This window comes from Vipera berus (assembly GCF_964194415.1).
Source record: "Vipera berus genome assembly, chromosome: 5".
NCBI classification, from domain to species: Eukaryota; Metazoa; Chordata; class Lepidosauria; order Squamata; family Viperidae; genus Vipera; species Vipera berus.
In genome coordinates this window covers 82,194,385-82,221,077 of record NC_138207.1, presented here as the reverse complement: position 1 = coordinate 82,221,077, position 26,693 = coordinate 82,194,385, and the positions used below count along the sequence as shown (strand labels likewise).

General features: G+C 38.4%; 2 protein-coding genes across 4 annotated transcripts in view; both read right to left on the bottom strand.

Annotated features, from left to right (window-relative positions):
• Window positions 1–227: 227 nt before the first annotated feature.
• Window positions 228–12,125, bottom strand: TFAM (transcription factor A, mitochondrial). Its single transcript, XM_081329132.1, has 7 exons — window positions 11,880–12,125; window positions 9,259–9,392; window positions 5,928–5,998; window positions 5,351–5,500; window positions 4,408–4,503; window positions 2,031–2,087; window positions 228–701 (listed from the first exon to the last, which is right to left on the bottom strand). The coding sequence occupies exons 1-7, from the start codon at window positions 11,945–11,947 to the stop codon at window positions 543–545; spliced, it is 735 nt and encodes a 244-aa protein (XP_081185258.1). The 5' UTR covers window positions 11,948–12,125; the 3' UTR covers window positions 228–542.
• A 1,448-nt stretch (window positions 12,126–13,573) lies between these two features.
• UBE2D1 (ubiquitin conjugating enzyme E2 D1) overlaps window positions 13,574–26,693 on the bottom strand; it is a 30,333-nt gene continuing 17,213 nt past the window's right edge. For all 3 annotated transcript variants that reach the window (XM_081329240.1, XM_081329239.1, XM_081329238.1), the window contains 6 exons: window positions 26,559–26,622; window positions 26,429–26,460; window positions 22,572–22,649; window positions 20,432–20,537; window positions 17,666–17,759; window positions 13,574–16,215 (listed from right to left, as the gene is read on the bottom strand). In XM_081329240.1, the coding sequence (XP_081185366.1) occupies window positions 16,170–16,215; window positions 17,666–17,759; window positions 20,432–20,537; window positions 22,572–22,649; window positions 26,429–26,437 (333 nt within the window). In that variant the 5' untranslated portion in view covers window positions 26,438–26,460; window positions 26,559–26,622 and the 3' untranslated portion in view covers window positions 13,574–16,169. The remainder of the gene's footprint in view (window positions 16,216–17,665; window positions 17,760–20,431; window positions 20,538–22,571; window positions 22,650–26,428; window positions 26,461–26,558; window positions 26,623–26,693) is intronic.

The window sequence follows — 26,693 nt, the reverse complement described above, 5'->3', positions numbered from 1 at the left end:
ACGTAAAAATGCAAGTAGAAAAATAGGGACCACTACGGTGGGAAGGTAACAGTGTTCTGTGCGCCTTTGGCGTCTAGTCATGACCATGGAGACGTCCTTGGACAAAAACGCTGGCTCTTCGGCTTTGAAACGGAGATGAGCCCCTAGAGTCAGAAACGACTAAATTGCTGCAATATTTCATTGCAATAAATATTTCAATTAAATTCCTATAAATCACAGGACACAAGTTTGTACTTCAAGGTCTTTTAATTAAAAAAAAGTCTACGTCCAGTGGCTATTTAGACATTTTTGGGAAAAAAAATCACCTTTCTCATGATTAGCGATCACTTATTTTCCACAAACTTGATTATAAATGTTTGACTGTTTACAAAAAAAAAGTAAAATACTTGTATTTATAAGGAATAACCCTCAATGACAAATGCTTTCACCTGCTGTCAGGAATAATGAATAACACATTTTTAAACTTATTCCTCAGATGGTTTACTCTTGCACCCGTTTTCTTTGTTGCTGACGAAACAATATTGCTTTCCAAATATTTATTTTCAGCTTAAAGGTTCTGTTACAGGTTTATTTCGTTTTCGTCTCACTGTGAATTTATAATTTAGAATATCCCCACGGCCACTTGCTTTCATTTGCTGTTCCCATGCTCTCATTTCATTTTCATAGCGAATCTTATCATCTTCTGCAAGCTGGCTGTAGACCTGTAAAGCAGTATATGAGCTAGTCACATATCATATTAAATCACAATCTTTAATCGCATTTTAAATAACTCCAAATTAGAAGCAATTCATATGAATTGTGCAAAGATGTAAACCATGATTTACAAACTTTTATGGCTTGGTCTGTATAACTCTCTAAACCAAAAAACCATCTCATTATGGTTTAGCTTCATGTAGGAACCAGTTACAAACAAATGGGGTTTACTGAAATGCTGAAGTTGTCTGCACAAACTGCTGTTAAAAGGAAAAATACCATACACATACACAACAAATGAAACATTTCTCTGCCAAACCTCAGCCATCTCTAATATCTCTATATTAATTAATATGTTCCAGGATTTAACATTCTATAGGAAATTCAAATTCCTATGGGGAAGGGGGAGAATCAAACCTTGATTAGAAATGATCTTTTTCTGTTTGAAACAGATGTATATAAGGTTTCATATCTGGCAAATACAAGTATGCTTTAATCCGTACTTTAAGGTGAAAAAAAAGACCTTAAGGCAAATTTGCTCACATCATTAACTTAAAATTTATATAACTGAGACACTGTCAAAACTGCAAATATTGTTCCAGCTTTTGAGTATTACTGAATTTTGCAATGTCTAGCTATTAAAATACTGCTTGCATTTTTTAAAAAAAATAATACATGGATGCACAAAGCAGGTACTGGTGAAGAATTTGTTGATGAATTTAGTAGTCAAGTAATAGCTCCTTTTAAATAGTTGTGTGTGTTATTTAATAATTAATAAAATGAGGCCTTATAATTGTATTTTTAATAGGAAAAACTGATTCTCCTGGGTCTCAGTCTTAGCCTTGAAATTATTGAACCTGTTTCCACAATTATTTGGAAGAAAGTTAAGCTCTGGGGTACAAGTAGTATCTGACTAACAGTGGCAAGTGGAACTGGAATTTCCATTGCTTAAGTCAGGGGTATCAAACTGCCGACCCGTGGGCCATGTTACTCTAGGACAGCCAAAAATCAAGTGTCTTTTTCAAATAACAATTTTTATGGAATAGCATAAACTTTGATGAGACATAGCTTATTTCATCTGATGCAAGGAGCTGTTTTTCCTGATCTTTTTTTTACCTAATAAACAAATCATAATTCAGATATAACAGTTCTACAGCCCTAGGTTCATATACTCACCTGTTTCCAATAATTAAGCTACGATATAGACAATGACTCCTTCCCAAGTGAACATTTAATTATCAACATTCAAAAACCCTTGGCTGCAGACTTAAAATATGATAGATTCCTAATGTAGAATCAGCCTAAACCTGGCACCAATATCAGTTTTATGATAGTACCTGCTTTTGAGAACTGGGCAGGTTTTTCCATTCTTCACATAAAGCATGAAACTTTTCCTATGTGAAAAGAAAAAAAAAAGAATAATTCACTAAAATTATGTGGAAATCCCTTAAGTCACTTTATTTGTTCTGTACTCATATCGGACAATATTTATTCTTCTAAAATGAGACTACCAAATGATCCAATGTAAATAAAAATATGTTATACTGCTTTTCAATCATTTTTATAGTACTTGTGAAAATCTACAAGTAAATAATAAGTAATTCACAATTAATACCATTATAAATTCACCAAAATTAATTTTTGTTGACAGTTATGTGTGAAGCAAGAATGAAATGTGGGATAGCAAAAGAGTTGATAAAATTATAAATAGCTTTCCTTAATTCTTACTTGCTAGCTAATTTAATGACTAAACAACCCTAACATTGCTTTTGGAAACATGTTGTTTCTTCTCTGCAGATCTCCAAAGCCAGAGAATAACCTATGTGTTGAAACTGGAAATAATATCTACCGTAAGCCTTTAAACTAACTGCTAAAAAAAAAAAGGAAAATTAGTAAGAATTTTCAGAGATGAAATTGGCACTATGACATTGAAAACCAATTCAAGGTGCAGTCAGAATACAAGAAGGTTCTATGAGTTTCCTGAACATAATCTACTTCTTAATTATGATGTCATGTATTGGGCCTGACCTTTCGAGGTTTATGGAGCAAATACAAGTTTCAAAACTTAATCAAGTATAGACCTCAGAAATACATCTTTGGTGAAAAGGCTTACTTTTTGAGACTTTCCTAAGGTTAAGTTTGGTTATTAAGGGTCATTGTTGGCATGACCATTCGGATTAATGGATATAAAAGTCCAGGGAATTCTAAACATCATAGTTCATGCGAAGTACATAAAGAGGCTATGCTCTGTTAGAGAAAAGCCTCCAGAGATATAGAGAACTACTCTGTTCAGCACTTAACCTTTTTGCCAAGTTATTAAACCTTAACGATAGGAATCAATCAAAATTTACACATCCATTACAATAGTTAATGTACAGGACAGAATTTCAGTATTTATGATGAATTACATGAAAAATTTAATGTTTTGTACCTGGAAAAATAGAATCACTGGAAGTACAAAGCGGGAGGTGTAAACTATTGATTTACCTACTTGACTGCATGAAGTACAAAGAAATTTCTTTTACAATCAAAATTGGAAGATCTTCTATATCTTAGAATTCATACTGAAATTTAATCTTGTGTCATCAGAAATGGGCAACAACCAATTATGTTTTAGATTTAAAGTTCCCATCAGTGTAAAAAATGGGTGCACCGAACATTTCACTTTGAAATGTATCAAGTGCAAAAAAATATCACCATGAAACTTAGTTTGCTATTTTGAACATTACAGTAACCTTGAGTTTGAAACACTTCCAAAATGTCTGAAATAACCCATTTTAAACTTAGACCAGCAATTTTGTGAAATTTCATTTTTAAAATGTTATAAAATAATATCTTTCTACTCCCCCTATAATGAATCCCTTAGGTCAGGGGTAGGCAACCTGGGCTCTTTTATGACTCGCGGACTTCAACTCCCAGAATTCCTGAGTCAGCATAGCTCAGGAATTCTGGGAGTTGAAGTCCGCGAGTCATAAAAGAGCCAAGGTTGCCTACCCCTGCCTTCAAACTATGAAGGAACATGGGAAAAATTACGACATTTAAAAAAAATCTCAAGGTTTTAAAACAGGATCACGTAAAGCTCGAGTCGTGCCAAAACTCATTCTGGGGTTTGGTCCCTTCTTTGACTGCACAAGCCCACACAGTCCGGTACTCCCATGGTAACAAAATTAAAACTCGGTCATTAAAATTAGGTGATACAGGTAGTCCTCAACTTACAACAGTTCACTTAGTGACCGTTCAAAATTACAACGGCACTGAGAAAAGGGACTTATGACCATTTTTCACACAATGCAGCATCCCCATGGTCACATGATCAAAATTCATGCGTGGCAAATGGTTCGTGTTTATGACGGTTGCAGTGTCCTGGGGTCCTGAGATCAGCTTTTGCGACCTTCTGACAAGCAAAATCAACAGGGAATCCAGATTCACTTAACAACCACGTTACTAACTTAACAAATGCAATGATTCACTTAACCGTAGCAAGAAAAGTTGTAAGATGGGGCAAACTCACAACACGTTTCACTTAGCAACATAAATTTTGGGCACAACTGTGGTTGTAACTCGAGGACTACCTGTATATTATTATTTTTTCCACCATTACTTTTATTCACTGGGGGAGTAGGGGGGTACAGTAAACCAATTCATTTCAGGGGTTTGTAGTAACACAAAGTTTAACCTTCTTTTTTATGCTACTTTCCATCTCGTTTTGTTTACCTTATTTGAGGTCGCTTTGATTTCTTGGAAATGTTCAGAAACAAAAATATTGAAGGAACTCCGCCTTTTTTTTGGTTTTCCAAATGCTGTTAATTCCTACAGTAACATTATTGGACATTATTATGCAAGTATTTCATTTGACATTGTATTCAGTTGTAAATTCACAATGCTGAACAATGGAGAACTTAAAAGGACCTTTGTAAAACAAATGTGTTTACTGATGTGGAACAGATTCAAGGAAAGTCAGTAAGAAAGAGACTGCACATTAAGGCAATTTGGAAGCGTCCTGTAGCTCAGAGCCTGCTCTGAATTCCAGTCCTTACTAGAGACTCCAGTTTTACTAGTACGGCATTCCATTATCAGGCACTTTAATCACTTTATTTAAAAGATGTTTTATTGTAAAGATTCAGAAGATTGTAAAGGAGAACAGAAAGGAATAATCTGAATATAAGCATACTGGCTTTATCGTTAATTCAGACAAAAACCAATTAATTTTATTATTGGCATTGACAAAATTATCATCAGTCAATTGTAGAAGGCAGTTTTACTTGGAACAGTTTACATCCTTCAATATCATCAAGCATCAACATCTTGATGATATCGAAGAAGAACTGAATAGATAGATAAAAATGCTAAATTAAGTCTGAACATCTGGTTGATTGTGCAATGAACCATTATAATAATAATAGGCTTGGAAATTGGGAAGGTCCTTTGATGACATATATCTTGGATCAAAAGATGTGCATCGTGTCGTTTATTGTTAGGGTGAATAAACACCATTTAGAGGTTTCTTTACTAAAATAATCGTATGTGTACACAGTAAGTCACAGCTAGAGATATTCTGAAAGGAAAAAAAAACTTGCACACAGACAAAATCAGGATACTGAGGATCTGCTGATACAACATCCTCAAATATTTGGATAATAGAATAGAAAACACTAACCTTCTTTATTCTTGCTTCTTTCCTTACTTGCCTCTTTATTCTTCTTTCCTGTTTCAAAGTTGCCTCCTCTGCGGGATTTAGCTCAGATTTATATTTAGCCATTTGTTCTTTATATCTATCCCATTCAGATTTTGCAATTGCTTCATAATGCTAAAAATAAAGAAAACTAAATTTTGCAATAAACATGTATATACATCTGTCAATCAACACTGAAAATTTAAAGAAATAGGATACTATACTTCTATGAATACAAGAAGCATTTCTGGTCAGTTCTAGAGTTAATGATCCGTAATTTGCATTGCACTCATGTTGGAAGCAATGCTTCTGGGTTGAAAGGATTAGCCGGTGAGATTAACATTGTCTGGGGATGCCAAGTTGGGGGTTCCTTTCAGAGTTGTTGGAGCAAGGGATGGGAGAGCACTCTGCTCCATGGTAACACTCGGCTCTCTAATGTAGGCTTGCTTAACCTCCAACCCAGCGTCCTAACCACGTGAGCCACTGTGCTCCACGATTCTCAATAAAAATAGTATTCTATTTGTAAGCAAACAAATAATATAGAGGACAAAATCATACATACTTGTTTTTCAGGTTCTGGTAATTCCCTCCAGATACGCCCAATCTCTTTCATGAGCTGCTGATTGTTCAGGTCTAGTTAATAACAGTAACAACGACTATAATAGTAATAATAATCTATAAAGGTTAACAGTGTTTACATGATGAAAAAGGAAGACACATGTATATCAGAGCAGTGACAGACTAAGTTAAACTTTAGTATCCATACCATTCACAATTACCCTGATTATCTGAGAAATCTAAACAAAGAGATTTAGTGAGCAAACTGTATTTCTTTAACTATGAAAACATGATAATCACTCACAGTTCTTTTATATAACAAGAAAAAAGGGAGACTGTCTCGCTGGGAAAAAAAATCATCACAGTAAATTTATTTATTTATTTATTTATTTATTTAATTTTATTTAATTTTATTTAATTTTATTAGATTTGTATACCGCCCTTTCCTGAAGGACTCAGGGCGGTTTACAGGGTAATTAAAACAAGAAATAAAAAAGTTAAAAACAATTAAAAAAATTATAACAGTCCCTGAAAAAGTAAAAAACCCCAATTAAAATTAAAATTAAAATTCTCAGCCTGGGCGAGAGAGCTCGAAGAGCCAGGTCTTCAGGTCCCGGCGGAATGAACGGAGATCGGGGGCAGTCCTCAGCTCCACGGGCAGCTGGTTCCAGAGGGCAGGCCCTCCCCCTGGGTATTGTCCGCCGGCAATCTTTTACCGCCGGCACCCTGAGAAGACCCTCCCTGTGGGAGCGCACTGGACGAAGGGAACTCGATGCTGGCAGCAAGTGTTCCCTCAGATATCCCGGACCCAAGCCATTTAGGGCTTTATAGGTCATTACCAGCACCTTGAATCTCACCCGGAGGGCAACCAGAAGCCAATGCAGCTCACGGAGTAGAGGTGTTACATGGGAGTATCGGGAAACCCCCATCACAACTCGCGCGGCCGCATTCTGCACCGGCTGAAGCCTCTGAGTGGTCCTCAAGGGCAGCCCCATGTAGAGAGCGTTGCAGTAGTCTAAACGGGAGGTCACGAGCGCATGAGTGACTGTGCGTAGGGCATCTCGGTCCAGGTAGGGTCACAACTGGCGCACCAGGCGAACCTGGGCAAAAGCCTCCTTGGTCACGGCTCCTATATGGTCTTCAAAATTGAGCCGGGAGTCAAGGAGGATGCCTAAATTGCGAGCCCTATCAACGGGGGGTAACACCTCACCCCCCATCGTTAAAGGTGGAATGGTCTGGTTAACCCGAGATGCCGATATGCACAGCCACTCAGTCTTAAAGGTGGCAGGATTGAGACGAAGCCTGTTTCTTCCCATCCAGACCTGGACCGCCTCCAGGCAACAAGACATCACGGCGAGGGCATCGCTGGGTTGGTTCAGGGTGGAAAGAAAAAGTTGGGTATCATCAGCGTACTGATGATACCCCACCCCGAAACCACAAATGATCTCACCCAGCAGCTTCAAGTAGATGTTGAACAGGAGGGGCAAGAGAACTGACCCCTGAGGAACTCCACAAACGAGAGGCCTCGGGGTGGATCTCTGCCCTCCCGTCAACACCGACTGCGAGCGGCCCAGGAGATAGGAGAACCACCATAAAACGGTGCCTCCCACTCCCAACCCCCTGAGACGCCGCAGTAGGATACCATGGTCGATGGTATCAAAAGCCGCTGAGAGATCTAATAGGACTAGGACAGAGGAACAACCCCTGTCCCGAGCCCACCAGAGATCATTCACCAGCGCGACCAATGCCGTTTCCGTGCTGTGTCCAGGCCTGAAACCCGATTGGTATGGGTCCAGATAATCAGTTTCCTCCAGGAACAGAGGAAGCTGATGCGCCACCACACTCTCAACAACCTTCGCCAAAAAACGAAGGTTGGAGACTGGACGATAATTATTTAAAACAGCCAGGTCCAGGGCAGGCTTTTTGAGGAGGGGTCTCACTGCCACCTCCTTCAAGGCGGCAGGGAAGACACCCTCCTTCAAAGAAGCAGTTATTACTGCTTGGAACCAGCCTTGTCTCCTCCCGGGCCGCATAAACCAGCCAGGAGGGGCACGGATCCAACAAACAGGTGGTGGTGCTCAGCCTCCCCATGATCCTGTCCACATCATCAGGGGAAACAGGATCGAACTCAGTCCAGATAACATGCTCAAGACCCCTGGCCCGTGGACCAGTACTGGTCTGCAGCATGCCAGAAACCGGTCTGCACAAACAAGCAAAGCCCCATTTGCAGGATGCAGGCAGCACACGAAACCATGCCCCCTCCGGTCTGCGGAAAAACGTCTCTCCACGGAACCAGTCCCTGGTGCCCAAAAGGTTGGGGTCCTCTGCAGTAGTGCAGTTCCTTGAAATATAAAGAGGGACCAGGGACTGGTTTCGTGGAGAGGTTTTTCTGTGGACTGAAAGGGCATGGTTTCATGTGCTGCCTGCATCCCAAGATTGGGCTTTGCTTGTTTGCATGCCTCAGTTTCTGACATGTTGCAGACCGGTGCCGGTCCACAGACCAGGGGTTGGGGACCCCCTGACTTAAATCTGATTTCAAAGAATTGGAGGAGGTTGCATAAGTAACTTACAATTTTTTCTTTGTGGCAGTTCTTTGCTGCATAGATAAAATAGCAAATTGAATGACTGCTTTTAATTAGATGCTTCCAGATACTGGCCAAAACTATCTGGACTTGAGTTTCTTCATCTCTCTATTTAAATCTGAGATGATTTTTTTCCCCTACTTGAATCAATAGCTGGAAGTTATTCTTGATTTTTAAAATTTGTTGATTTTTAAAATATGTGTATATATTTTCATTTATACAGAAAAATCTTTAAAATTGGTTATCCCCATTAATTTGTAGAATTACACATTAAAGGTATATATGTTGATGGCTCTTTTTGCTTCTAGTAGCATCAAAAGCATATGAAAATCAGTTAAAAGTTATTCTTGATTTTTAAAATTCCTTGATTTTTAACATATATGTGTATATATTTTCATTTAAACAGAAAAATCTTTAAAATTGGTTATCCCCATTAATTTGTGCAATTACACATTAAAGGTATATATGTTGATGGCACTTTTTGCTTGTAGTAGCATCAAAAGCATATGAAAATCATTTGTAAAACAGTGATATATTTTTTATGCCACCCCTCAAAATCTATCTCACTTGCATTTATAATGAATTAACTATATGCATAACTTATAACAGATTTTTCTGGAGTTATTTCTTTCAGTTTTTACAAAATTTATTACCTGCCCGGACAAACTCTGAATGGGTTAAAGCTAAATTCAAAAAAGTACATTAAACAGATATCAAGGAAACTAATTTCTTAACTTTAGGCAAACTTCTTACCTGGATATTTTTTCTTGTAATGGTCACGCTGTTTATTTAGAAAAGTAAGATATGATGGCAGAGGACGCTTTGGACAACTGTCAGAACTAAAATATTTTGAAAAATATTTTTCCAGTGAAGGAGTGACATTGCATCTATGGTGGACAGAAACAAAAATATCAACTATTATTGCGTCTAAACTGTAACAGTAGTATATAATGATGGGAAAACAGGGATTGTTTAAAAAAAAAGACATAAAACTGAAGAGTCTAAGAGAAAGCAGTGACCAATAAAGGAGAATGAGTCCTTGGTGATCTCTGAGCTTGGCTGGTTTTTTGCAGATGTTTTATTATTCAAACCATCATCAGTGCAAAAAAAAAGTCAGTTACAACCATATTCTAATTACAAAATTAGAAATAATGTCCTAATTTAAATATTTTTACCTAAGCCTAGCACAAAATCACCAAGGTTGTTAAGTTGCACCTTATGGAGCAAAGGGAAAACAGGAGGAAAACAAGCAAAAAGACATATTTCATAGAACATATTTGTCTGAACTCTATATAAATTAATCACAATGTTAAGTTTTAAAAGTTCACCAACTGCACTAAGCCAGCGTTTCTCAATCTGGAAGAGCCCTTGAAACAATTTTCAGGTCTCAGGGAACCCTTGTATAAACATTGGGGGGGGGAAAATACAAAAGCTTCACAATTCAGTTCAAATGTATAAAATCCACATTTTACCACACTTAACCATTGCAAAGCAATAGGCCGGAAGGTGAACCATAGCATCTGGAAATTCCTACCACTGCGAGTGCACTATTGTGGAGTGCACTATTGTGAAGCGCGCAAAATTCAAAAGAGAATATACCGTATATCTTTTTCAATGTCCGCAGAATTCTCAAGCCCACAAAGTCAATAATGTGCACGGACTCATATTAAATAGCTCATTTCTGGCTTAGCAGTTGGTATCAAATGTAGCATAAATCTGAGAACAGTAAATCATAGCTAGAAAACACGGGGTTTTTTTTTGTTCGCTTATTGATTGCAACGGGGCAGATGCCAGAAAACATTTGTACATTTGTGCGCTTTAGTTTGCATGATTTAGTTTTGCACTCTAGCCAAAACACTTAATTAACCCTTTCACGGATTAGAAACACAAGTTTAAAAAAAAAATAGCCAACGAGGTAGATACTAATAAAGATACACCCTTCTCAAATCCCTTAAGTATATTCAAAACCAACAAACACGTTCTAATAAAAGCTTCTTGACCTAAACGCCTATTTATAATTCAAAAGAAGGGGAGGAAGGAAACAATGGCGAAGACATTCCCAATAAAATAACCCCAGGATGAAAGGCCAAGGGGGCCATAAGCGAGGCACAAGGGCTGAGAAAGGAAGCAACTTATCTGTCCCGCAATTTAGCACATTTCACCTTAAATCATAGTAATCTGTATCCAGGAGAGGGGCTCTTTCTTCTCTTGGAGGCCCGGGTGTAGTAGCATTATTGCCCTCAACCTTTCCCAGCATTAGGCTCTTCTCCAGTGAGTCCTTCCTTCTCATTAGGTGGCCAAAGTATTTGAGTTTTAGCTTCAGGATCTAGCCTTCTAAAGAGCAGTCAGGGTTGATCTCCTCCAGGACTGGACCAGTTTGATCACCTTGCATTGCAGTCCAAGGGACTCCAGCAAAGAATTGAGTCCTTTGAGCTGTGGTGCTGGAGAAGACTCCTGCGAGTCCCTTGGACTGCAAGGCGATCAAACCGGTCAGTCCTAGAGGAGATCAACCCTGACTGCTCTTTAGAAGGCCAGATCCTGAAGCTAAAACTCAAATACTTTGGCCACCTAATGAGAAGGAAGGACTCACTGGAGAAGAGCCTAATGCTGGGAAAGATTGAGGGCAAGAGAAGAAGGGGACGACAGAGAATGAGGTGGCTGGATGGAGTCACTGAAGCAGTAGGCGTGAGCTTAAATGGACTCCAGAAGATGGTAGAGGACAGGAAGGCCTGGAGGAACATTGTCCATAGGGTCGCGATGGGTCGGACACGACTTCGCAGCTAACAACAACCATTATTGCAAGCAAGCATAAAATCCCAACGCTTAAAGCTCGTCTTTTTAATCCGCTGCCTCAACGCCCCAATTCTTAGCGCAGGGTCCTGTATCTTCCTTCCCCCGTTTCTGAAGCAAACTCCTCCTGTGCTTTGGCCCCCTCACGACTTAGCCACAGGGGAAAAAAAAACCCCTCCAAGGATAGTAGGCAAGCCATGCAGAGAGAGGTGAAGAAGACGAGGAGTCTGTGGGTAGGTAGGAGCCGCTTCTCAACCGCTAAGCTTGTAAGCCGCCCTGAGTCTTCGGAGAAGGGCGGGATATAAATGGAATTAAAAGAAATAAAAATCAATAAACCGGCCGGACCTCCCAAAGGCCAGGGTCGTTGGAAACCTCCTCCCACCCCCACCCCCCACCCCCAATTCGTGTCAGGAGAGAGAGTCCGAGGGTCATTTTATAAAGCGGCGTCGAGTTACGACTCGGCGAACCAGCCCGATCCCCGCCAAACGAAGGTCAGCGGGAGGGACGCACAGGCCTTGCGAAGACTGAAGAGGGAAAAAAAAGGCGGGAAGGAAAGCGGGGATGAGCGACGGGCTTTGCTTTACCTGAGGACGCGGCGTGGCCCAGACACGGATACCGACGCTAACAGACGAGCGACCAGCGCTACCGCCATCACACTTTCCCCTCAGGCGACCCTCGCGCCTCCGCCCCGCCCCCACCCCCCGCGCACGATCGATGCGGTCCGAGGCCGACCCGGATGTTCCTTCCCCCTCAGGCAGGGGTAGGCAACCTCGGCTCTTTTATGACTCGTGGACTTCAACTCCCAGAATTCCTGAGCCAGCCATGCTAAGGAGAAAGGGAGAGGCTTCCAAGCTGAGCCATGCTGGCTCAGGAATTCTGGGAGTTGAAGTCCACGAGTCATAAAAGAGCCGAGGTTGCCTAGCCCTGCCCCTCAGGCATAAAGGGAGGCGGGCTCCGCGAGGCGCATGCGCCAGGCAGCCCGAGAGTGTGTGGGGGGAGACACACTTTGGGGTTACGCCAACTTCCGGTTTCTGCGCGTGGTGCAGAGTAGTCGAAAGTCCACAACGTAAGAAGGAAGGAAGGGAGTGGAGGATTTATTTATTTTTATTTTTTTTGCCACCGACAAAGAAGTAACTCTTGTGGCCGTTATCCTGGTTAACGCTGGGAGCCAGCCTTGACCCCGTCCCTCAAAGCCCTTTGGTGAAACGCGTGCACGTGATCGCTTTGGCGGGAAATTAATTGTCTACGGCAAGACCAATCGGGGAACAGGAAGGAGTTGTTCCCGCCCATACGCCGGGAAGACAAACATAGAGGAATAGGAGGCGGGTTCAATGGGTCACGTGTATGTCAAGTCCGCCCAACTCAGGAATTCTGGGAGTTGAAGTCCATGAGTCATAAAAGAGCCGAGGTTGCCTACCCCTGGCCCAGACGGAATGGGATTGGAAATGAAAGTGGCGCATGCGCGCTACCATCTGAAAGCAGCGGCGGTAGGTGATGAAGGCTTGGTGGTGGTGGCCGTCTTCAAACCTGGTGCTTTTCTGACTTGTGGATTTCAACTCCCAGAATTCCTCAGCCAGCGTGTCTGGCTGAGGAATTCTGGGAGTTGAAGTCCACAAGTCATAAAAAGGGCCAAGTTTAAAAACCCCCTGCTGTATGCATTTGATATATGAATCTCTGCAGAGTAGACTGTGGTATGTTTCAACAGCTTGTGCTCTTTCGTTTCTGGAGAATTTTTTTTCCACTTGGGCTTCCTGTTCACCCTTCTAAAATTTACCATATTTTTCATCTAATGCAGGGGTCTTCAAACTTGGCCCTTTTATGACTTGTGGACTTCAACTCCCAGAATTCTGGGAGTTGAAGTCCACAAGTCATAAAAGGGCCAAGTTTGAAGACCCCTGATCTAATGCTTCGAAAACGGCAGAAATCGACTAATTTTGCTCAGGATCACGAACAACGAAGAGGGTTTTGTTGTTTTGCTAATGGTGAATTAACATTCTAATGTTACGTTTGCCTCTCCCCTTGTTTCTAGTTCTTTAACGCGGGGCATAAATATCTTTTATTTCTGTGAATCATGTTAGTGGACACAGGATTCTTTCAATATTTCTGTGGGTTATAGGAGCCTTTATATCCCCTTTTGGAAGAGCCGTGGGGATACTGTGCTCAAAGCAGCCCTATTGGAATTTTTGTAATACAATAACCAACCTTACTACCACCACTCCTTTTTTCATTAATAAAGGTCAAACTGCTGGGTTAAAAATACAACTTTACAAGTTCCAAGTTCAAATCAAAATTTTATTTTCGTTCAAGCCTCAGCTGACATCTTCAGGCAGAAAAATACCACATCAGAAGTAGCTAGAAAGCACGCCTTATTTAACATTAACTAGAATGACTAAAGATTACATTTTAAGAATTTCACTGATACAGAGATCCTTTGCTTTAGTCATGCCAATAATGCCAAGTGAGGATTATACAGAAAATGGGATGGCTCAGTTAGTGCCCTCTCTAAGGCACTGTACAGTATAAACTGGCATTTGGTGGAGGGACTGAAGTACAGACACATTTATGCCACCATAATGGATGGACCAGGACTGAGCAAATATTGAGATGGGGCATGGGAATAAAACCACCCTTCATAATGATTCACTTAAAAACAGAACATGACCAATTTCCAGAAAATGCAAAAAAACACAAATAATTACAGAATTCTTAACACCTTTTAGTTAACTGAATTTCTTGTCCAGATGTCTGCTTAAAGATGTTACTGTTATTTATTAAGGTTAGTCTGAAAGTTCAGTTTATGAAACCAGTCTCTGAACTTGTTTTAAATGTCAATTGAAGACATTTGCGGTACTTGCAACGATACTTCATAGAACCCAATGAAGAATAAGCAGCAACCTGATTTGCACCTTTTGCTCAGCCTGAAGATTTTGCATTATGGTTAGTAAATTCCTCCGATTAGGTATACTTCAAAGCATAATAACATCTAAACAATTTCAAACCATCCTCCATATAATTTCAGCAAAGCAGATTAAACACTCTTTCACTTAACAGCCATGCAAATCAAACTACCAAATTTCACAGAGCCTATTATAAGAAGAGATATGGAATATTCTGGGACAAACCTATTTTAAACATTAAATACAGATAAAATGTGGAAAATCAATCTTTTATCACCATTTTTAAATGCTGATGACAGAATGTTAATAGCTTCACAAGCAATGGCACCCCTTTTTTTCAAGTATAGCGAAGGATTAATTTACTGCATGGAAACATGTATTGGCTATTTGCAGAGATGGCCTGTTTCACAGTATGCAATGACACTAATGCAATGAAAATTCAGTGCTATCTTATAAAGCTTCCATCTTTAGATTGTACTGAGGTAAAACAAAGCAGACAAAACAACTTTTTCATAGGCAATTAGCATGATGCAAAAATGTTGAGATTAAGATTAAACAGAAAAATAGCCTCTGGGATGTTTGCCACATTTTGATGGATTCCAGTTATGGGTTTTTGTTTGAATACTTTTTGGGGTCGCAAAGCACTAGGATAATAAAGCGTTAACTTATCTATGGCAGCAAAATCTTCTAGCTAAATCATTTTTTAGAATTATTTCAGCTACAAATTAAAATGCATTTCATATTGGCTTGTACCATAAAATCTACATTAAAAAATAATGCACTTATCTGTAAGGAACCAAAGGCTGTTTTTCTCCAAACATGCAGTATGCACATACTGGCTTTAGCATTAGCTTGTGTGTAGAAATATCAGATCAAAATATTGTTACACAGCATTTCTGATTTTCTAAAATCAACTGTTTTCATCATAAGCACATTTTCCAAACTACTTTGCAAGCTTGAAGGTACATTGTTTATACTGGATAAAAAGATCAATCGGCTTAATCAATAGTGTACGATGAATAAGTAATTTGTTGAAAAGCTACTATAATGCTCTCAGGAGCATTTTCAAGCATATAGGTCAGTTATTCCCAATGGTGCTTTATATACTGAACAATATTTTGATCTTTTCAGAGCATGCACATGTGAAGAATGTGCTAGATTTAAAGAACAGCCAAGACAAGTAGTAAAAAACATGTTTTATTTATACGGAAAAGCTTCAAGTCAATTTTGTTAACATGTCAAGAGATTATATTGCCCATATGGGATAAAAAGTCAGCTGTGAATAGAACAAATTTAGTTACATTTCTTTCTACAGAGCAGTGCAAGTAGTTCACATTGCAATAGAAGTATGCAACAAAATCAAAACCATGTGTTTCCCCATAATCAGCATACTGAAGATTAGAGTGCAAAGTTTGTTTTTAGAAGTCTATCAGTTTATAGAATATTCCTTTGGGAAGGAATACTTCACTCATTTAGTAGCAGTTGTATTTTTCAATACTGTGCAGAAAGTCTAAAATGAGTTGAAATATATGGTAAATAAAATATAGTCTATACAGTAAAAAAATACAAATTATACAATGAGCTAACAAAGAATGACATTCAAACAGACTTACAAGACTGACATCTCAAATACTCAGAATATTTATTATGTACCACCTAGTTGTCAGCAAAAATAGTTTGGTTGCTCTACAACTGCACTGTGAATCTTGTAGGCTGAAGATGCAGATGTCCAAGTATCTTTAAAAAACATAATAAATGTCTTTTGCAAAGCATACAGAAAGGATAAATACTCTCGTCACAGTCTTCAGGTTAATTTTTGTAGTTAATTTCCTTGTTCCAGAAACACACTTACATGGGTAAAAATCAAAAAGGGCTTCATGGTACACTGAAAACAGTAAACTGTGCTCCATTTACTTCTAATTTTGAAAAACCCTAAAATTTACAGTACTCTGGTATATAAGAAAATGTCTTCAAAGTTTACATTGCATATTTCTGTGTCCATTCTCTTGCATGTCTGTTATATCTGTCCAAGAAAAAAATGTGAAAATATACAAGCTTATGATTCACAGCTGTGTTATCACATTGCAAATACAATCAACTACAAGATACAGCCTTCTTTAACTTGGCACCCTTCAGATGTATTGCAACATCCAGAATTTACATGAAAACAATGATGCTGAGAGATTCTGGGAGCTGCAATTCCAACACACGTCGAAGGCACACAACTGGGAAAGCTGGCTTAAAATAGTTATGGTCTTTCTACTGGAAAAAAAATTAGACATATCTGTTTGGTACTGTAGAAATTTAAAGAGTACAAGATTGGTTTGTAGCAGCCTATCTGGTCACAGTGGAATAAAAAAGCAAGTATTTTGGAGGAACCATTTTAACTGGATAGATTTGTAACTGCTGGAATACAAAATGTGTTGTTGATGATTTCCATGGACAAAGAGAGAATTAGATAGAAAAAACCCAGATCCATAATGATTTCTCAAGGGATTGGAAACCCAGAGGTAAATTGCTGGCTCAGTGAGAAAACATAGCAATATATTTGTACAGCAACTTTTTCTGATAAAGGTGGAGTTTTACAGGCACAAATCAGCAAGCATGTGGTACGCTTCAAGAAATACATGATGCTCACTCCTGTAATAACTGAAGGATAACAATGCTATGAAGTATCGTCATTATGTTGTGCTTTCATGTCTTTTCTCCTCTTCTTATCTTAGGATAGTTAAGGAGATATTTAAAAAGAATCCTGCTAGTTTAGTATGTGAAACATTTTCCAAGTTTTGTAAATTGAAGTGTACATACAATTTGCTTACTTACTTTTCTTAGATTAAGAACACATGCAAAATGTCCGTTGTCTCACCACTCCAAAGCATAATAGACAACAGTTTTAAGACAGAGTATTTTAAATTTAAATCAGTTTAAATCTTTGTTCAAAGGTTTTCTTGTTAAACATAAAGACTTTCTCAAGTTGAAGTCAGCTCATGCTGTTTAAATGAATAGGGCTAGGTTTATGAAAAATGCTCCATGCCTGAATTGAAAAGTGCAAATGGTATTATTGTTGATGCCTGCTAGATAATGAGAAAGCCAATACATCAATAAGTGCTTCGGGGATTACAGAAAAACGTTTACGTGGAATGTGCATAGGAGAATGGGAATCTCAGAACATGCTACTGTCCTCATGAGAAACCCATATACAGGTTAGAAAGCCATGCTTCAGACTAACATGAGAAACATGATACAAGGCTGTATCCTTTCCCCTTCAACTTACATACTTAACATATATATTAAGGGAAACGGGACTTGAAAACCATGTGCGCAGTTTTAAAACAAAAAGTAATGTGACTGGAAAAATAAAGTCTAGTAAAATAACTGAATCATTTCATCAATATCTTTGGGTGCAAAGAGGAAAAAAAGCAGGAAAGAACAAACTAGTGGCTTACAATTTTTGAAATAATATTTATACGTACTTTTCCTTGTCTGACTTGTAGATTTGTGCAATATCTGGTACTAAAGGGTCATCTGGATTAGGGTCACAAAGTAGAGAGCATATGGACAAAAGCACTAGAGGGAAAGTAAAAATAATCCATTATAGTTTTCATGACGTAAGGTAATAATTAGGCCTCAAAAGTAGCTACTTATTTTTCATCTGTTTATAATTCAGTAGTTCCTGTTTTCCAACATTTGAGGAAACTAGCTGCTCCTCAGATTTACTAGCTCCTGCAAATTATTATTTGCGTATTCTAACACAATTGTAACTTTGCCCAATTCCAGAGGTGCTTCCTACTCTGAAAGAAATTTTGGGTCTTTATTGTAGTAGTCTATAATACATCCCGTCTTTACTTTTAAAGAACTATTGCCAAAATAAGCATGCAATATTCTCCTTTTTATCCCACTCCCCAAAACAGGGCAGCATGAGAATTCAAGTCCCATATGTAAATGTACATAGGTAAAGGTAAGGGTTCCTCTGCACATGCGTACTAGTCGTTTCCAACTCTAGGGGCCGGTGCTCATCTCCGTTTCAAAGCCGAACAGCCAGCGCTTGTCCGAGGACGTCTCCGTGGTCATGTGGCCAGCATGACTAGACGCCAAAGGTGCACGGAACGCTGTTACCTTCCCACCGTAGTGTTCCCTATTTTTCTACTTGCATTTTTACGTGCTTTCGAACTGCTAGGTTGGCAGAAGCTGGGACGAGTAACAGGCACTCACTCTGTTATGCGGCACTCGGGATTCGACCCGCCAAACTGCCGACCATCTGATCAACAAGCTCAGCGTCCTAACCCACTGAGCTACCGCGTCTCCAAATGTGCATAAGTAGATACCAAATATCTGCATTGGGCTACAACATGCTTTAGGGAAACATTTTACTTCTTTTCAATTAAAAAAAAAAGAATTTACCATGAAACTAAATTTAGCAATCCTTTCATTTTTAAGAACAAAACACTAATACGGGAGTTAGCATCTTAAAAATGCAATTAATTTAAAAGAGGCTGTTTCTGTATTTCCTTTTTTTGGCTAGAGAGCTTCCCTTTCCCAAATATTTTAAAAAGTGCTTAAGCATAGCTGTTTTGAGAAGTATAAATGACATATTTCTAGTAAGAAGTTCCAGTTCCCCTCTCCTGAGCTGATTTTTTTTAAAGCACGTATCTGGCCATTAAGTATTTTTACTACTTACTTTAAGAATGTAAGATATTTTAATACTTAAAACACTTTAAATCTTTATTTAAGAATAAGTGAGGTATCTAAAATGGGTCCAAGGTACTGAAGTTGGGAAAAAAAGGTCTACATAGTATATGAGTGGCAACTTGAAATTGGGTTCCATAGGCAAAGGGTATTTCAATTGAAGGCAGCGCCTTGTCTAAATTGTTTCCATGCACTCATTACACAACACAGGGCTCTTATCTGAGAGGCGCATCTTCAAAAATTGTGGTGCAGATTTTAAACAATTGTGGAATTGCTCCATTCAACTAAATTGTATTTCTTTGTAGATAAAAGAACATGGGTAACTTTTTATTCAAAACAATGTGACAGTAACAGAGGAATAAAACAAAATTGTGCAGAATTGTATTATTTTTCATTCATGGAGACCTAAGACTATGAAACTAGTGCTACATTATTTAATAAAACCACTGCCACCAAAATAACTCCACTGTACCTTATAGAAACTCAATATTTTGGTTCCTAAGTATGGAGTTGACATCATCATGAGAGAACAGTTTAAAAGATGAGTAAAATTAAGATTAAGGAGTAAAGTTTTGCTTTTCAGATGGTAAGATATTGTTTTACATGTAGTTCTTAGTTATCCGGGGATACTTATATTTGTAACATAACGTTTTTCCCAGCTATGTAAACTGTCATAGCTTATGGCAGGGGCCTTCAAACCTGGCCCTTTTATGACTTGTGGACTTCAACTCCCAGAATTCCTCCACCAGGCACGCTGCCTGAGGAATTCTGGGAGTTGGAAGTCCACAAGTCATAAAAGGGCCAAGTTTGAAGACCGCTGCCTTATGGCTTTGTCTCTCAGTTAGATCTTCCTAATGTTTATTCCAACTAATCCCTCAGAACTTAGCACAAATGCCAGGGAGCAGTATTCCCCTATCTCCAGTTTCTCCTATTGCTTCTGGCATCAAAGATGATTTGGATATTTCAGAAACGAATTCTTAGTCCCTTTTTATTTTGGGGTTTGTTTGGTTTTTTGTTTTTTTTTTGCTTAATATGCCTGATACTGAATTTTGCTATTAAAAAAAAATATCAGGAGTTTGGTAGCATTTTTCCCATTAACAAATTTTATTAAAAGGCACAAACGTTTGTGAGCTGTGTGCAGATTAAAAAGTGCCAATCGAAAAATAAACTATTAAATTCATTTTTTAAAATTACCATATATTAACTCTTTCTACAATGAGTTTTGCTGTCTAGGTGAAGTTTTACAACTACTAATGGTCTTCTGGTCTTCTAGAATGGTCTTCTGTTCTCCAGAACTTTTTCTAGAAGAATTCTCTCAGCCTATGCATGCTCCCGTCTTCCAAAGGCTCTATTCTGACCGCTACAGTCACTACTTTGATCATAGTTTAAAATCTCAACCCAAGACAATAGTAATGGTCTTATTGCTTAATCCACACTAACAAATTCAGGCTTGGTTATTTAATTATCTCGCTTAGGGATCCATGCAGAATATAAACCTTATACAATATGTACATAAACAGTATGTCACTGGTATGCTTCACAAACAGAATTACCTTTAGATACAGTTAGTGCTGGTGACCACTGTGACCTCAGGATATCAAGACAAATACTTCCATTGCTATTTATGTTTGGATGGTATATTTTTGTAGTGAATGCAATCTGCAACAGAAGCATGTAAAGTAAAATTCAATCGCTTGTACCACATGCACTAGATAACTTCTATTTTGTTTTGTCTGACATTTTTCAAAGAAAAATACCCTTTATGAATGAGCAGTAAAGAGTCATTCCATGCAAAATCAAGAAATAAGACTATCTGTTGGATGGGTTTTTAGAAAGTTTCTCAGACATTATATACGCTAAGTATTAACTAACAACTCAACCTCTCTTTGGAAGGACAGAGCTATCTTCGTGCCCAAATCTGATCAAGGTCATATTTTCATAAAACACATATTCATTTTTCCAGACCCTAAGATATCATTAGTGGTAAAATTTATTAATTTAGAACATTTATATAGCCACCCACCTTATTACCAATTCTGGCAGCTCCCAATTATCTCTTAGGACAGGGGTGTCAAACTCAATTTCATTGAGGGCCGCATCAGCATTGCGGTTGCCCTCAGGGGGCCAGGTGGGTGTGGCCTGGGTGGGTGTGGCCTACTGGGTGGGTGTGGCTAAAGTGCGTATTGCCTACTGGGTGGGCATGGCCAGCTCTACATCGTTCGCATTTAGGGTGCCTATGGGGGCCTGGGCAGGAGTGGGACAGATCTGAGGGTCTCTGGCAGAAGGAGGGTCTCTGGGCCAGGGCCAAGGCAGTGGGGGCTGTTCCCTCACTGTTTCCAGGATGGCTTCGCGGGCCGCATGAAACCACTTTGCGGGCCGGATCTGGCCCCCGGGCCTTGTGTTTGACATGTCTGTCTTAGGAGGTATTGGATCTGGCAGAATGAATAAATATAAGTGTAATGAATTTATTCAAATACACATTTTTTACAATGTCTTAAAATTATTATGTTTTCAGCAGAATTCAGTATGTGTATTAATTTGATTTTGAGACAATTTTTAACATTTCTGGATGTCCATATTCTTGTTGCATACTTATTACACTGAAATTCATGGCTGGGCAACAGAAATAGATTATTCATGCTCTTGTTTATTGCTGGCTTATTTAGCACTAGAAATATAAATTTATGGTGCTAGTTACTCAATGGACTAAAGACGGCGTTAATTGTAATTTATGAATGAGTTGCTTTTAGATGTAGAATATGTATAGCTGATTATAATGAAATAAGTTAATATTTTATTCATACGTTTGTGTAAAATTGTGAGATATATACATCCATAATACAATCGATTCAATTAATATCAATAGTCATCTTCTGCCTAAAACGAACAATTGAAGCAAAGTGCCCCTCTGAGACTTCATACTACCCTAATATGTCTATGCAAAAATGTCAAGAAAATCAGTTTCTATGATGTAGGAATTATGTTATTTTTTTCTGCTACTTTTGGTAGGGATTGAATTTGATACTTTTACTTCATCCTGTTATTAATACAACAACAGTTATAACCACCACCACATAAAATGATTGGAGCTTTAAGCCATCCTTTAGATCTTTATATAGCTTTCTACTAAAGGCATGTTATCAGAGTAATTGCCAAGTCCTCCATGGCATTCCCCACACTGAGATACCTTATATGCACTTAACGAACTACGTATTCACCCTTGCATTGGCTCCATTACATTCGTAACTCGAAGACTGCCTGTATTCCTATTCTAGTTTGCACATACAGATCCAAAACCAAGAACTAACTTAACCTTAAGTAACAGATTGACCATTAGTTTTCCTCTAAAATGCATACTGGCAAATAAATGTTGAGGGTGGAGAAGCTGATCAAAAGCTAGTAGGATCTGTTTCCTATTCTCTAGGATTTCAGATTTCCATCAACTTGAGTCTGTTGTGAAGACATACATTTAAAATAGATTTTTTTAAAAAAAGCACAGGCATGGCTGAAGCCACCATGTTCAATTTAAAATATTGTGAAATAATTTGTCTTTTGAATTCTTCTGTGATTATCTCAAAATGCTCTATCCTCTGATCTATTTGTTCTATTCTCTTATTTTAATAAAATATCTATGCCCAGCAAATTTTCCCATCAATTAAAATGAACAAATGGCATTTTAAAATTACTGTTTACCTTTGGTGGTTTGAATGGATAATCTGTTGGAAAATGAACTGTAAGGAAAAAGACTCCTCCTTGATAAGCACTGTCAGGCTGGAAAACAAACAAAATGAAAAAGATAAGGTTTTCCATCTTTTGCATGAAATTCATACTTAATTCGGAATGCAGATCGTAGGTTGCAATCATTTTTTTAGCCGATTTTCATCCAAACCTGCAGAAAACCTTGATTATCTTTTTCTTAAAATAATAAGAGCCTTGGTGGAGCAGTGGGCTAATGCCTCCTTAAGTAACACCAGCTGCCTGCAATTAGTGCAGGTTCGCATCCCACCAGGCTCAAGGTTGACTCAGCCTTCCAAGGTAGGTAAAATGAGGACCCAGATTGTTGGGGGCAATTAAGCTGACTTTGTAATAATGCCGCTTGGGGGGTGTATGAAAGCCCTAATAAGCAGGCATATACATAGAATGAAGGCTACTGCTAAGTTTGTAAGCCGCCCTGAGTCTTCGGAGAAGGGCGGGATATAAATGGAATTAAAAAAAAAAAACCCGATTATGACCACTATTTTAATCTTTATACATTTTAGAGAGAAATCATTCAGACAGCACTCAGCCTCATGCTGACAGCTAAGCTCTAATTTATCTCAGTAAGAAGGCTGGCAAATGGTGATTTTCTTACAGCTTTAAAGTATATGTTCAGGAAAGTGACTGGTAGATTTCTTGCTGGTGGGAAAAAATGTTCTCTCAAAGTGAAACATCTTCAAAGAAACACAAGACAGTCCAGTTGCCTTGTGAAAAGGCATCTTTGGGACAACTATGACCTGGATGACTGAGACTTTCCATAGACAAAACAATGAATGAATTCTCTAAATCAGGGGTGTCAAACTGCCGGCCCACAAGCTGGATGCATCATGGTGAAACCATGCCCACCCCATTGCTGGCAATGGAAAAAAAAGTTGTATGTTGTGACATGAAACGTGATGTTGCAAGTTTGACACCCTTGCTCTAAATATTTAAAGAGCATTTCTAATAAATAAGAATTGCTCCTAATCATGCATGTAGAAATCAAAATTACAAATAAAAATAAATATATGGTTGAACTAATCTTGTTCTGCTTAGACCCAGGAACAAAGTAGCAAGATTCATTATAAGTAAAATAGTGGTTGAAAACAATTATGCAATATCATAAGCCTCTAAAATAATAAATTAATGTACACAGCACCACCTTTTGAATTAGCCTGGCCTAAGAGAATATGATTGACCCTACGTTATGAAATATCTTCTCCAAGGCTAAAGACATACTTAAATCTGGCTCTCCCCACTTCTAATTCAACACATTATTATACCTTGCTGGTCCTCATTTCCTTCTTCTCTGGAATAAATTCTCTCTACTCTGTCACCTCTAACCACAAGTAAAGCAGATGAGTATTTCTGTTTAATCAACATGTGATATTGTAGACTGGAGACAGTTGATCTCTTTTGTTTACTTTTGCATCTTCTACTCCCATTTCATTTTCACACCTAAGATCTAGACCACCTGTTTAGCTTTCCATGTTTCCTCTTTCTATTTTGGGTTAAGGGGAATTACAATTGGCTACTTATTTATGGTACCATGTACAATACTAACAAATTTATTACACTGTGGGCACAATTATCAGACAAGCTGTATTTTGGAGGATTAATTTTCTTGTTGAACAATTACAGTGCTCTCAGTCAATCCAAAATGTTAATAAACCTCAAACCTGAAAATTGAAGAAAGTAAAAGCGAGGTTTTCCCTTTCTTAGGAGAATATGTTTGCACAATTATTGGGCAACTATTAGCGTGCAGAATTATGCAACCAAATGAAAAATTGCCCATCTCACTTGTTTAACTGCATCTGTTAAAGTGAGAATAATAAGCAACTCAAAATGTACAAATAAACATTTCTGACATTTTTTTTAAAAAAATCGGTGACCAATATAGCCACCCTTCTTTCCAATAACGGTCATAAGCCTTCCAATTCATGGAGTCTCTCTGTTTCTTGATCTCTTGACGATCAACGTTTTGTGCAGCAGCAACCAGAGCTTCCCAGACACTGTTCAGAGAAGTGTACTGTTTTCCTTCACTGTAAATCTCCCACTTAAGAAGGGCCCACAAGTTCTCAACAGGGTTTAGGTCAGGTGAGGAAGGGGGCCATTAGTCTTTCATCTTTGAGGCCTTTACGGGCTAGCCACGCAGTGGAGTACTTCAATGCATGCGACGGAGCATTGTCCTGCATAAAAATCAAGGTTTTCTTGAAAGATGCAGTCCAACTACCTCATCTTTGCTAGTACCAGCCTATACCAGTACCCCACCTCCACCTCGCTGGCGTCTGAGTTGAAGTGAAGCTCTGTGCCAGTTACTGATCCAGCCATGGGTCCACCCATCTGGTCCATCAAGGGTCACTCTCATCTCATCGGTCCATAAAACCTTTGAAAAAATCTGTCTTCAGATATTTCTTGGCCCAATCAGGCTGTTTCAACATGTGTCTTGTTCAGTGGTAGTCGGGTTTCAGCCTTCCTTACCTTGGCCACGTCTCTGAGCACTGAACACCTTGAACTTCTGGGCACTCCAGGTAGGTCGCAGTTCTGGAATATGACAGCACTGGAGGACAACAGGTTCCTGGTAGCTTCACGTTTGATTTTTCTCAATTCTTTGTCAGTTAATGTGCGTCTACACGTTTCTTGCGACCCTGTTGACTATTTGCAACAAAACGTTTTGATGGTTCTGTGATCACGCCCCAGTATCTTAGTAATTTCAAGAGTGCTGCATCCCTCTGATTTTTTTTATTTTATTTTTTTACAATTTTTGACTTTTCAGAGTCAGTTACATCTCTTTTTTGGCCCATTTTGCCTGAGGAAAAGAAGCTGCCTAATAATTATGCACACCTTGATATAGGGTGTTGATCTCCTTAGGCCACACCCTCCCATATTACACAAATACACACCTCCTGATATGCTTATATCCACTAAGCATTCAAGTTTATACAGCTTGAAGGTGGAAAATAACGCATGAAAATACTCACTTGCCCAATAGTTGTGCACACCGTGTATTATATAAGTGTTCATGGATCAGAATCCACTTCATCAAATGTATGTAATAAGTCCCGACAAACACATTCTGTCATTTAATCACCAAATATTGATTTGATTTGGATTTCTTTTCTGTTCATTTACTTTCCATTTTGTTAAATAATAAAAATAAACTATTAACACTTCTATTTCTGAAAGCATTCTTAATTTACAGCATTTTACCCAACTGCCTAAAACTTTTGTACAGTACTATATATTAAACAGTCAACATATAATTTTGTAATCAGAAACTGGTTTAATCAGTGAGAAATGGTTTTCCTTCTATTTAGTTTTTAAAGGTATTTAAGAAGGATTTTATACAAGGTGGCTTCTGAAACCTCAGAATATATTACAAGCCACATAGCAACTTCCTACAATATAGTATTAGTTTGCATTTTCTTATTTGCTGAGATGGGTCTCAGTAATATATACCAAGCTGCTTCACTCAGCCAAGATCACATCCCAGATGAGAAGAGTTTTATTAGAAGCCAACCTAACATTCTGTATGTCCAGGAATGCCTAAGATTTGATAACCAGTAAGTGGCAATGTAGGGGGCTGGAGTGCAGGATATATACAACACCTCATTCCTACACTCTACTATTACTATTTAGAGCCAACCAAAATTTATTCACTGACTTTATTCACACATCACTCTGTGCTAAACCTAAACAATATACGTTTGAATTTAGGTTAAGATACATATGCAGAAATCAATTACATTAAAATGTAGTTTATGATTAATAAAGTAAACAAAAAATGAACTCAGTTATAAAAATTACATACTTACAGGTCCCATAATAGTTGCTTGCCAATGAAACACTGAAAAACACAAAATATTATTTACCTTACTAAATATTTAACTACGACATACATTATAAATAAATAAAATATTTTGCCATCAACTATAAAGCTCTTACAGTCATCTCCAACAGGTCCAGCCGAACAATGTGCAGGTGGATCACGCTGCAGATCACTTAGCTCCTGTAAGAAACATAAAAACATTTGGAAGGTTATAAGCAAACTCAAAATTAATTATTCAAATTTGGATCCAA